General features: G+C 44.9%; 1 protein-coding gene across 5 annotated transcripts in view; it reads left to right on the forward strand.

The window, feature by feature from the left end:
• LOC144689807 (tetratricopeptide repeat protein 7A-like) overlaps positions 1-12,259 on the forward strand; it is a 324,990-nt gene that overhangs the window by 75,510 nt on the left and 237,221 nt on the right. For all 5 annotated transcript variants that reach the window (XM_078557204.1, XM_078557205.1, XM_078557206.1 and 2 more), the window contains 2 exons: positions 1,813-1,973; positions 11,542-11,605. In XM_078557204.1, coding sequence (XP_078413330.1) covers positions 1,813-1,973; positions 11,542-11,605 — 225 coding nt within the window. The remainder of the gene's footprint in view (positions 1-1,812; positions 1,974-11,541; positions 11,606-12,259) is intronic.

Consider the following 12,259-nt stretch of genomic DNA (forward strand, 5'->3'; position numbering starts at 1 on the left):
AAACATTAATGGAGTGGGAAGGAATTGTACCAGGATTATCTGGAGGAAAGAGAGAAGAGTGACGGCATGAATTGAGAAGGGAAATAGTGTCACTTGAGCTAGAGGAAAGAAGATTCAGTTTGAGTGGGGTGGACACACGAAGAATGCCACCTTAAATGGGAGGAAGGGAAAAATAGTCCCAGCTTCAGTAGAGGGGAGTGGAGGAAGAGAACCAATTTGAACTGGCTTGGAGGAGGACAAGAAAGTTTCTGTGAATGGGTGGGAAGCTGGATAAGGTATGTGACTCTGTGATTAAGGACAATTAAGTTAAATGTGAGATTGTGATTGTCAAGGTCAGCTTTAGGAAAATGGTGGTCTAGTTGATCTTTGGAAAATCCAAATGCTCCTTTACTTTTCCTTTTCATTAAGTTAAAATGTAAAACAATAAATTTTGGATTATAAAATGGTTTGAAATTAAACAGAACTTAGCATTTCTGAAGTAAAAGGTCGATGTTTTCCTCAGATCCACTTCTCCAATTTGTGCTGTAAACATATGGATTTCCCTTTTGGGCTTTTTTGTCTAATACAATTGAAGAAATATTGGATATACTTGCAGCTTTAGTTGAAAAGCCCATACATATACTTGCTTTCACTTGTTGTAGGTTTATAATCAGGATTTTGCTTGAATAGCCAGAATTTTGGTGGTTGTGTCAACTTTTTTGAATCTGTTGGGCAACTCTTGCTTGTTTCCTAGTTTGACGTGTGTAAGACCTTACAAATCGACATGGCTCAGTTTCACCTAGTGTTTCACAGTTAATGGAAAATTCTTCATGACATTAAATTGGGAAGTGGCCATGCCATTCCTGATTACTCACGAAACGTTATTTCATTCCATTCTATTTGTACTTTGTGAAAGAAAGAACTTGCGGTTATAGAGCAATTATTGTGGCCTCAGGATGTCCCAAAGCCCTTCACAACGAATAAAATACTTCTGAAATGTAGTCATTGCTGTAATGTAGAGACAGGGGGCAGTTCATTTGCACATAGCAATGCCCAGAGACAATAGTAAGAAAAATGACCAGTTCATCTCTTCTCGTGATGTTGGTTGAATAATAAATGTTGGGCGAACACTGAGAGATCTCTTGCTCCCCTTTGAATGGTGCAATGGGATCTTTTGCACCCACTTGAAAGAGCAGATGGGCCTGACTTAATCTCTCATCAAGACAGCATAGCACTTGTACAATATGCACTCAAGCCTCGAGTAAGGCGTAAGCCCACAACCTTCTGACTCAGAGGTGAAGGTGCTGCTACTGCCAAAACTCTGAACTATAAAGCTTTCAATATATTTTGAAGCTGAGATTATTTGGAAATTGCTAATACCTTATAATTGATATAAAAACATAAAATGTCATGGAATTTTAAAAAGCTATTATGCCTATCAGACTTCCTTTTGCATTGATTGGGTATCATGGGTGCTATCCATATTGTTTAAACATCTGAACTAAGTTTTGCAGGATCTTTTTTCCTGACCACAAAATAGTGAAATTCTAGAGCTCCATTATTTAAGATCGGCTGTTTTTTTTTTTAATCGCAGGTGTTATTTTGATGGTCACAGTAGCATAGAAAACAAAGTGTTCCACAGGGTATTGGATAGTCTCTTGTCTATTATCATCTTTTAATGTTCAGTTCTGTTCTTAAACACATCTTCATTCAGCCCTCTTTTTAAAGCAATTATAAATGTAGTATTAACTGCTTTTAACGGGGCATTTTTCAATGATTTATGTTGAAAATTGTTGTTTATATTTTAAGCAACTTCATTGTTTTCTTGCTTAGACAATAGCCAAGCAACTGGCTGAGGTGCTTCTGAACAATCTGTGTGAGGACAGTTACTGGAATCCATTTTCAGACCCACCTCCTGATCTGCTCAAAAATGAGGACAGTGGCCCTTTTCTGTCCACGCTAACCACCGGTCCTCAACTCTATCAAGGAGACAAGTATGTGATTTTATTTTTGCATAATTTTTTTTTTATTCATTTCCAAATTATACGAAGCAATACTTGTAGAAAGAAAGTGCTTGTCATCCCCCATGATAAAGAATGTTAAGATGATTTCATAAGCCATAGGTTAGGTCAAATAAAAGTCACTTTCTCTTTATATCCTCCCACAAAACACACCCACATACAAAAAAAAAGCTGCAACGGTATCACAAAACCAGATTCTAGTCTCCTTTATGCACGTGTATACACAGAATAAAAATACAGCAGGCTAGCTCATTCCTGTTAACAACTTGCTAAGCACACTGCAAACAAATAACGTATTTGCTCCCATCGTTTTTCTGTTTCCTTTTTTTTCCACACCTTGCTATAATGGGATAGAAATTCTGCTTCAAAGGAGAGGATAATCCTATTGTATTGGGAGATGTGCATTGGCCACTTCGATGGAAGGTGTGACTTTGATCAATGAGTGGAACTTTTGTTGTGATCTCCATGAAGCACAAAGGAGTACTGAGTAAGACGATCCCAGGTTCAATCCCTAATCTCTGCTGACCCAGCTGATTTTAGCAACCCACCAACACACTTTCTCTAGGCTCCTGTGAAGGAAGGTCATTTGGCTAGGTACTGGATCTTGGTCAATGGAGACAGCAATATGAAAAAATAAAAGAAGATTTTAATTTTTATAGCGCCATTCACTGGATCCCAAAGTTATTTACAGCCAATTGAGTATTTTTGAAGCACAATTGCTGTTGTAATGTAGGGAACATGGCAGCTAATTTGTGCACAACAAACTCCCACAAACATCAATGTGATAATGACCAGGTAATCTGTTTTTATGATATTGATTGAAGGATAAATATTGGCCAGGACATGGGGATAACTCCCCTAGTCCTCTTCAAAACTGTAACACGGGATATTCTATGTCCCCCTGAGAGGGTAGACAGGGCGTCAGTTTATATCTCACCCGAAAGAGAGCACCTCTGACAGTGTCACACTCATAACTAGTGCACTGGAGCGTCAGCCTAGAATTTTTGTATTCAAGCCGAGGAGTGGAGCTTGAACCTACCTTGTGAGTCAAAGGCACGAGTGCTACCAACTGAGCCATGACTGGGACATATGTTGGTCTTAAGTGGAGGCCAACCTGACACAATGTGCTGGAGTTTCCCTTTAAGTCAAATATTCATTTCTAGTTCCGTATGGAGTGGAGACATGAGGATACAGGAAAGGGGAAAAATATGACAAAATGTAGCCACAGAAACAACTGCAGATCGCTGTGAAGAATGTTTCTCACGACAACTAATAAATCCCAAGCCGGGTTATTTTTGAAAATGATGGGATGTAGGTGTTGCTGACAATGCCAGAATTTGTTGCCCATCCCTAATTGCTCTTGAACTTAATGGTTTGCTAGGCCATTTCAGAGGGTAGCTAAGAGTCAATCACATTGCCGTGGGTCTGGAGTCTGGAGTCACATGTAGGCCAGACCAGGTAAGGATGGCAGATTTCCTTCCCTAAAGGGCATTAGTGAACCAGATGGGTTTTTTTGTGACAATCGATGATCATTTCTCGGTCACCATTACTGAGACTAATTTTATGTTCCAGATTTATTAATTGAATTTAAATTCCACCCGCCACCATGGTGGAATTTGAACCCATGTCCCCAGTGTTAAATGTAAATCTGTGGATTAGTTGTTATCTGAATTTTGAGAGGGTTCTCCCACTGCTGCAATCTCAAATATTTCCAAAACAAAAATAAAAACAACAGAAGTTCTGTTGAAGATTCATACGGACTCGAAACGTTAACTGTGTTCCTCTCCGCAGATGCTGCCAGACCTGCTGAGTTTTTCCAGGTATTTTTATTTTTGTTTTGGATTTCCAGCATCTGCAGTTTTTTGCTTTTATCTCAAATATTTCCATATTGTTTATACTTATACAGCATATTTCAGCATGTGAAGTGTGGAATTATATTTTCTCATTTTTACATGGAAGTTAATTTGATGTAAGGGATGTTAAGAGTAATTACCATTTTGAACTGTAGTTTGCAGTGATTTATGTTAACTTCCCTATTGGTTTAGCAGAAAGCAATAACAGAAGTATGCAGTTTTGATCCCCAGACACAGAAACATTAGAAGTTACATTTGTCTAATTCATTGTCTTGTTTTAAACTAGTTGGATTAATTTGGCTATTGTTAGTTTGTTTTTTGGTTTTTTAAGCTGAGCATTTTTCTCATTATGAATGAGATGAATGTATATTTGCTTACACACTTTATTATCACTCATGGTTCATTCTCGTTTCTTTACCTTTTATATTGCAATGTTCTATGTTATTGCTGTACTCTGGTTATTTTGTAAAAAAAATCGGTGTTGAGGAAGGAGATGGGAGTTCAAGGAATCCCAATTCTTATAGATATTTACAGAGATTAAAAATTTTATTCAGTGAGTAAATGCACCACTTAGTGTGTTTGAGCCATATAGAGCAAAAGTGAAGTCTTGTGGGGCAGTAGTAGCGTCCCTACCTCTGGGCCAGAAACTCCAGGTTCAGGTCCCACTTCAGCACTTGATGGCCATGGAGGGTGTGTTCATAATGTGGCTAAACAGGTTGATTAAGATGGAAGAGCTTCCTGATCAGCCATACTGCAGAAGCCAACAGCAAACCACTGCAGTACTTTGCCTTGGACCAATCCAGTGGAAGACCATGGTCACCAATGTCCTCTTTGGTACCTGAAGGAGGAAGAAAGCCGAAAGTCCAGGTTCAGTTTTTTGTCTGTGCAGAGTTACTGCATTTCAGCTGGGGCTGCAATTTTGGAATGTGAAGGAAGAGAATTTGCAGTCGTATTCTGTAACTGGCTTCCATTATTTCAAAAAACATACAGGACCAATGTTTCCTCAATCGATTGCTATTGTCTCCTTTTCCATGGGCCATTGTTTTTCTCTGTCTGTTCCTTATGTTTGAGCCTAGACCATGGCCTGAATTTTCATGCCTGTCGGACGCGCGAGTTCAGTGGGCCCGGAAGCGGATGTGGAACCCACTCCGGGGCAACATTGTGTTACGAACATCATTTCACGCTTGCTGGCCAATTAAGGCGCGTCCAGTGTGGCACGTGTCCTTTGAGAGGGCTGCTGGTCCAGGTGGGGGAGAGAGCTCATTGGGCGCTGCGTCCCATTGGAACCTTGTGGAGGATTTAAAAAGTTGGCAGCTCCCTGAAGGCAGCTGTCCAGAAAATATTTAATTATTTTTAAAAGTTCCGTTGTAATGGGCTCAGCAGCCTGTGAGTATGCCAGGTGGGAAGGAAAGTCCCGTGGGCACTCTCCCCCCCTGTTTCTCTGAGTGCCTGGAAATGCTGGTGGAGGAAGTAAGTGCCAGGCCGGACATTTTGCTGCCACAGGGTGGCAAGAGGAGGCCACTGCATCTCACCAAGAAAACCTGGGCAGAGGTGGCGGCCCAGGTCAGTGGGCATGACATGGTGTGCCGCACATGGGTCCAGTGCCGCAAAAGGTTTAATGATCTTCTGCGCTCGGCAACATATTCATCCTAACAAGGTACGAGATGGGTGCCCTGGAGCTGCAGTGCCACCGTGGAGCTCGGTCCACCAGTCATGGAGAGGCAGGGGTCTCAGAGGAAGGTAGAGTGCAGTGGACAAGAATGCGAGAGTAGCAGAGTGTGCCCATTGATCCTCCAATCGCTATGGTACCGTGATGCAATTCTCCATTATCTCACCAGCCTTCCTAGCATGCATTCTGACTAAGTGGTGATTGATACTATTAACATGTTGTCTTCCTCCCTCATGCGCCATCCTCCAGAGGCTTCCAGGACCCTGAAGACCCTCCCTTGACACCTGAGGAGGAGCGGCAAACAGATGCGCCCATGTCACACTCTCTCTTGGAGCCAGGCACCAATGCAGACACAAGCATGTCAGTGGGCATTAGTTCGTCGGGTCCGATGGTAGTGCACAGTGAGGAGGGCATGGCACTCTCACATGGGGAGCTGGTGGAGGCAGAGGGCGCTAGCAGTCGGAGGACTGGACCATGCTGAGTCTGAGGCAGATGATGAGCCTCTGGAGTCGTCAATCAGATGCTGGAAGTCCAGAAGGATGCACGGGAAGATCTGGTGGAGATCCCTGAGGTCTGCGTGCCATGGTACAGGAACATATGAATTAGGAGTAGGAGTAGGCCACACGGCCCCTAGAGCCTGCTTCGTCATTCAATAAGATCATGGTTGATCTGATTGTAACCTCAACCCCACATTCCTGCCTACCCCTGATAACCTTTCACTTCCTTGTTAATCAAGAATTTATCTAGCTCTGCCTTAAAAATATTCAACGGCTCTGCTTCCTATGCCTTTTGAGGAAGAGAGTTCCAAAGACTCTCAACCCTCTGAGAGAAAAAAATTCTCCTCATCTCTGTCTTAAATGATCCTTATTTTTAAACAGTGACACCGAGTTCTAGATTCTCCCACAAGTGGAAACATCTTCTCCACATCCATCCTGTCAAAACCCCTCAGGATCTTAAAGGTTTCAATTAAGTCGCCTCTTACTCTTCTAAATTCCAGTGGATACAAGCCTAACCTGTCCAGCCTTTCCTCATAAGACAACCCACCCATTCCAGGTATTAGTCTAGTAAACTTTCTCTGAACTGTTTATACACATTTACATCTTTCTTTAAATAAGGAGACCTGTACTGTACACAATGCTCCAGATGTGGTCTCACCAGTGCCCTGTACAACTGAAGCATAACCTCCCTACTTTTGTAATCAATTCCCTTCACGATAAATGATAACATTCTATTAGCTTTCCTAATTACCTGCTGTAGCTGCATACTAACCTTTTGTGATTCATTAACTAGGACATGCAGATCCCTCTGAATCTCAGAGCTTTGCAATCTCTCAGCATTTAGATAATAAGCTTTTTTATTCTTCCTGCCAAAATGAACGATTTCCCATTTGCCCATATTATAGTCAATTTGCCAGATCCTTGCCCACTCACTTAACCTACGTCACTTTGTAGCCTCTTTACGCCCTCTTCATGAAGAAGAGTCGTGCGGATTCGACGTTAACTCTGTTTCTCTCTCCACAGATGCTGTCAGACCTGCTGAGTTTTTCCAGAATATACTGTTTTTATCTACTTTCCTACCTATATTTGTGTCTTGTATCTGTCATGGAGGAGTCCATGCGGAGCATGAGTACTGCGATGACCCTGAGCACCGAGTGCACAGCCTCCTCCATTGAGCAGGTGGCGACTCTCATGGAGAGGCAGCTCCAAGAACAGAATCAGGGGTTCCTGGGGTTGCACTCGGACCCGCAAGCCTTCACACAGGCAATGACCTCAGGTGGTTAGTGCCAGTGTGGGAGATGGATGAGACAGCTGGTCTCTCTGCTAGGTGCCCATCCATCATTGGCGAGCAGGAAGGTCCGAACTGACCTAACACTGGTGGACGAGCTTCCTGTCGCCTGCAGGTTCCTCTCGGGGTTCTCTGGACGATGGCAGCAGCTCCTCCGTCCCTCTGCCAGTGACTGTGGCATCTGATGAGGCTGCGACGACTGAGGAGTGCCCAGCCATGGCACTGGACGCACCCTCCCAGGTGGTGGCCACTCAGGCTCAACTGGCCAGAGGACAACCGCCGAGGTTATCATCACAGCAGAGTCAGCAGGCTGCCTCAGATGTCGTTGCTGGTGAGGGGCGGAGGCACCAAGACGCAGCACACACAAACATAAATTTAAGGCACAATGAGCACAAGAGGGGTTTTCACGGGTGAGATTATTTCATTTCATCAATGTTATGTATTTTTTAGGTGTGAATATTAAGAGCATATTGTTGTTTTCCTTTTTTGTGACACTTGAGAAGAGATAAATATTGATTTTGTTTTAATGGCCTGAGAACGCTTGATGTTTATTGTAGGCGCAGGACACGGCAGTAGTTTATGATAGGCAGCTGGACCTGGAAACTTTATTACCGAGGATGTAAATCGACTTTGGGGTCATAGGTTTGGCTCATCACAAATGCCTGTTAAGGAGGCAACATCCTTGGCATGAGCGAGAAGCGATGCCTTGGCAGCCTAGCTGAACGTGTGTAGAATCAAAGCCTCCCTGATGTCCCAGGCTCCCTGAAGGCTTCTCGCACCTACCTCCTCATCCTCACCCTGTGCCTCCCCGGGCCGCTTCCGCAGCCTTTGGAACTGCCTCGCTATCTTCATCCTCCAATGGTTCCCCACTTGCCAGAGCCAGATTGTGCAGAGCGCAGCATGCTACGACGATAAGCAGTGTGTGCTCTGGAGGATATTGCAGTGCTCCCCCTGATCAGTCCAGACATCTGAACCTCATCTTTGGCAACCCAATGGTCCTCTCGAGAACTGCCCTTGTGGAGGCATGACACCTCTTTTGCCTCATCTCCACTTCTTTCCTTGGGTGCCAGAGTGGCGTCATGAGCCACTTTTTCAAGGGATAGCCTTTGTCACTCAGGAGCCAGCCATCTAACCGAGCTGGAGCCATGAACAGCCTTGGCACATGAGAATGTCACAGGATGGTATGCATTATAGAAACTGCCAGGGTGCCTTGTACAGACTTGCAGAATCTGTGTCTTGTGATTGCAAACTATCTGCACGTTCATGAAGTGGACGCCTTTCCTGTTCACAAAGGCACCGGGCTCACCTGCTGGCGCCTTGATGGCCACATGAGTGCAATTGATGGCACCCTGGATACGGGGGAACCCAGCAGTCGCTGCAAAGCCACTGGCTCGCTCAGCCTGGCTTGCTCAGCGTCCTTGGCATGAGTGAGAAGCGATGCCTTGGCAGCCTAGCTGAACATGCATAGGATCAAGGCCTCCCTGAAGTCCCAGGCTCCCTGAAGGTACCTCACATCTACCTCCACATCCTCACCCTGTGCCTCCCTGGGCCGCTCATTAGATCCATCACTTCATCCTCTGTGGCCTGCGGAACTGCCTCGCTATCCTCATCCTCCAATGGTTCCCCACTTGCCAGAGCCAGACTGTGCAGAGCGCAGCATGCTACGACGATAAGTGACATTTCGTTCCTCTGAAAGTGTATATCATGACCCGTCTGAAGAGAGCATCAGTGACCAGCTTGACACAACTGTGGCCGGAAGATTGGGACACATCGCGTAGATCCCCTACTGATCCCTGGAAAGAATCAGAGGCATAGAAGTTGAGGGCCACTGTGACCTTCAGAGCCACTGGCATAGGGTGCCCATCCACACAGTTGGAGGTGATCTCAGGCCCAATCATCCGACATATGGAGGTGACAGTCTCCCCAGAGAGGCGGAGCCTCCTTTGGCACTGGACCTCAGGCATGTCGAGGTAGCTGGAGCGTTGCCTGTAGATTCTGGCTTCAGGATGGTGGCGTCTTCTGAAGACACTTCCGCTTTGCACTCCCTGCTGCCCCTTCACCCCCTGTCCCTCTCCTCCCATAGGTCACTCCCTGGGACGCTGCCTGTGGGCACCTGACCTCCTGTCCCTTCTGAGGATGTCCCACCAGTGAGGTAGACAATCCCCATTAGCAGGGATGCAGAAGGCACTGTCTCGTGCACTGAAGGGTGCACTCGGCGGGAAATCTTCCAAGTAAACTGGAAAAACATATGAGCCCTCAAAAAGAAAAGCTACCAATGCAAAGAATGCAGCAAAATAACAGAGAAAGATCTCAAATCTCAGAAACAAACCAACAGCTAAACTCCTATCTACTCACACTGCCAGTGCTCCGGACCCCTATTATCCTGCCCTTGAATGAAAAATGGTTCAAAAGGGAATGGCTGCCTGCCCATGTGCCAACCACGAAATCGCATGGGCAACATAAAATTCAACACAGTTGCCTTTTTAATAGGCTTAATAGCCCCTTTAATTGTCAGCGGGAGTGCTTCCGACTCCCGCGTGTGACCAACGACAGTAATGTTGCTTGAGTGCGCGATGATGTTGGGACGCGTGTCTTCTCGCACGATTTCACATGAGTTCGGGTCGGGTGTGCGCCCACAAGATTGACTTAAAATTGTGGTCCACAAATAACAACAAGCTGTTTGAAAACAGAGAGGTATAGCAGTTAGGATGGGACCTGTTCTCATCTGATATGCAAACATAAGGGCTATAATTTCTGGGCTCCAGGGCATTGTATTGGGGCTTACCCCAAAGATGCGCTGGGGAACCCCTCTCAGAAGTTTACAGGTTAGGTTTGCATGGCAGCTGCCCAGAAGGGCAAGCTTCCCATGGCAATTGTCCTGCACTGGCAACCATCGAAAATGCAATTTAAATCGCAAACTCCGGATGGTTCTGAATGGGTTGCACCAATAGTTACCCAGAAAAGGCTAGGAGAATTAAAACCTCCACTAACTTCTGGGTAACGGTTGCACAGACCCAGAATGATCCCCACCATGGGACTTTCCCCATACCCCCGAACCCCCAGGGGACTGGGCACTCTCTCCACACACACACACCCCCCCCCCCCACCCCGAGAGCTCTCCAGTTCATGGGATTCACCCCAGCCCCACAGGGACTCTTGCCCCCTCCCCCCCCATTTCCCACTGGGGCCCACCCTTCGCCCCTGAGACCCGATCCCGACTGCCCCTGAGGCCCGAATCAACTTTCCCCACCTAGGCCCTGACCCTACCCCCCCTCCCCCCCCCAAATGCTACCCACTTGCCTTAGACACTTATCTTCTGCCTTGCCTGTCAAGGATCTTTAAACTTGGTTGGACCTTTAAACCTACCTGGTTTACTGTAACTAGTGCCGTAAAAAAAGGGGTGTGGCTTCTTTCCCTTCGACAGAGTTGCCCTTCAACCCTAGGCCCAGCACTAGAAGGCGCTGCACTGCCCGGCCTGAATTGGAAGGTCAGGCGAAACAGGATGGAAAGAAACTCAGGCAAAATAAACTAGGAGTGGAATGGCAATCCGACGCTGATTGCCACTCCGAGGAAGTTCAGGCCCCAATAGTTTCCAACACTTATTACTGCATACGTATCAGGAATAGAAATCTGAAATAAAAGCAAAGAAGTGCTGGAAATACTCAGCAGGTCAGGCAGCCTCTACCATCTGAACCTGAAACATTGGCTCTGTTTCTCTCCACAGATGCTGCCTGACCTGCTGAGTATTTCCAGCAATTTTTGTCTTTATTTCAGATTTTCGGCATCCACAGTATTTTGTTTTTGTAGGAATTGCAAGCCCATTGCTTTTGGTCACTCCTCAGCCCAAGGAAATTGAAACCTGGTATAGTAATCCTCGCCCTGCTGTGGCTGGGTTCAGCCAACTTAGTACAAGCCAGGCAATTGAACTTGGAGCTATCTTGGTCTCCGCTTATCAATACACATGGTGCATTTATGCACGGAACCCTTAAGTGCCTGTATCTTTTAATCATCATCAATTGTGTAGCGAGGAACAGAGACCAAATGTAAAGGTGCTTCACAGCATGCTCATTGGAGGGCATAGAATTATGTGTTTATGCCATTTTCAAAGGAGGCATTTTATCACTGATGACTCATACATAGTGTCTTTAGTTGCTGGCCTTGTTCTGACAATGAAAGAAAGAAATCAAGCAGTATAAACTTGACCTAGTTCAGTACAGTATTTATTTTTTTTCAGTCTCTTCTGCCCACGGGACATTGTTGAAGAAGTACTCCTACTCCTTCTAATCAGCGAGTCAATGGTAAGCTACACTATTAACTGAGAATAAAAATTCTAATCTTTTCTCTTGAATCATAAATTTTTCATGCTCTTGGTTGCATGCTTATCAGTTGATCCATCAGGAGAAACTTGGCTGCATTTTTAATGAAGAACGTTTTTTTTTAAAAAAATGCCCTGCAGCTACAAATCTCTTTCTCTTGTGATGAAATATGTACTGACTCTGTACAAATTCTTTGTTGCTTTTTGCTAAATTAATTTCATTGTGTGGAGCACAACAACCACAACTACCTGTTGCTATCACTTCACTCCTGCTAAAAAGTTTGTGGATGTTGAGGCCAGGGAAAAGATTGACCTTTGGCTGTGATTCTTCCCATTTTCCCATGATTGAATAGCCTTCTGCCACTCAATAGATTTGCACATCAATAATGAGTGCTTTAGTGAAGTACTGGAGGGTGCAATGTATCTGCGGAATTGTATCCCAGTGTGGATCAGAGAAGGGAAAAAAATTCAATAAGTTGGAAGTGGGAAGGAAAAATTGAAAAGATTGCTTCTAGATACTAAAAGTTTATTTTGAAGCCTGCAATATGTAAATGTACAAAGCGCTGGCTTTGGGTGAAAATTTGCTTTATAAATACGCAGCGGATATAATAGAATTAGACCAAAAAAAATCAGAAAG

The sequence above is a fragment of the Cetorhinus maximus genome, chromosome 14 (genome assembly GCF_964194155.1).
Source record: "Cetorhinus maximus chromosome 14, sCetMax3.hap1.1, whole genome shotgun sequence".
Taxonomy (NCBI): Eukaryota; Metazoa; Chordata; class Chondrichthyes; order Lamniformes; family Cetorhinidae; genus Cetorhinus; species Cetorhinus maximus.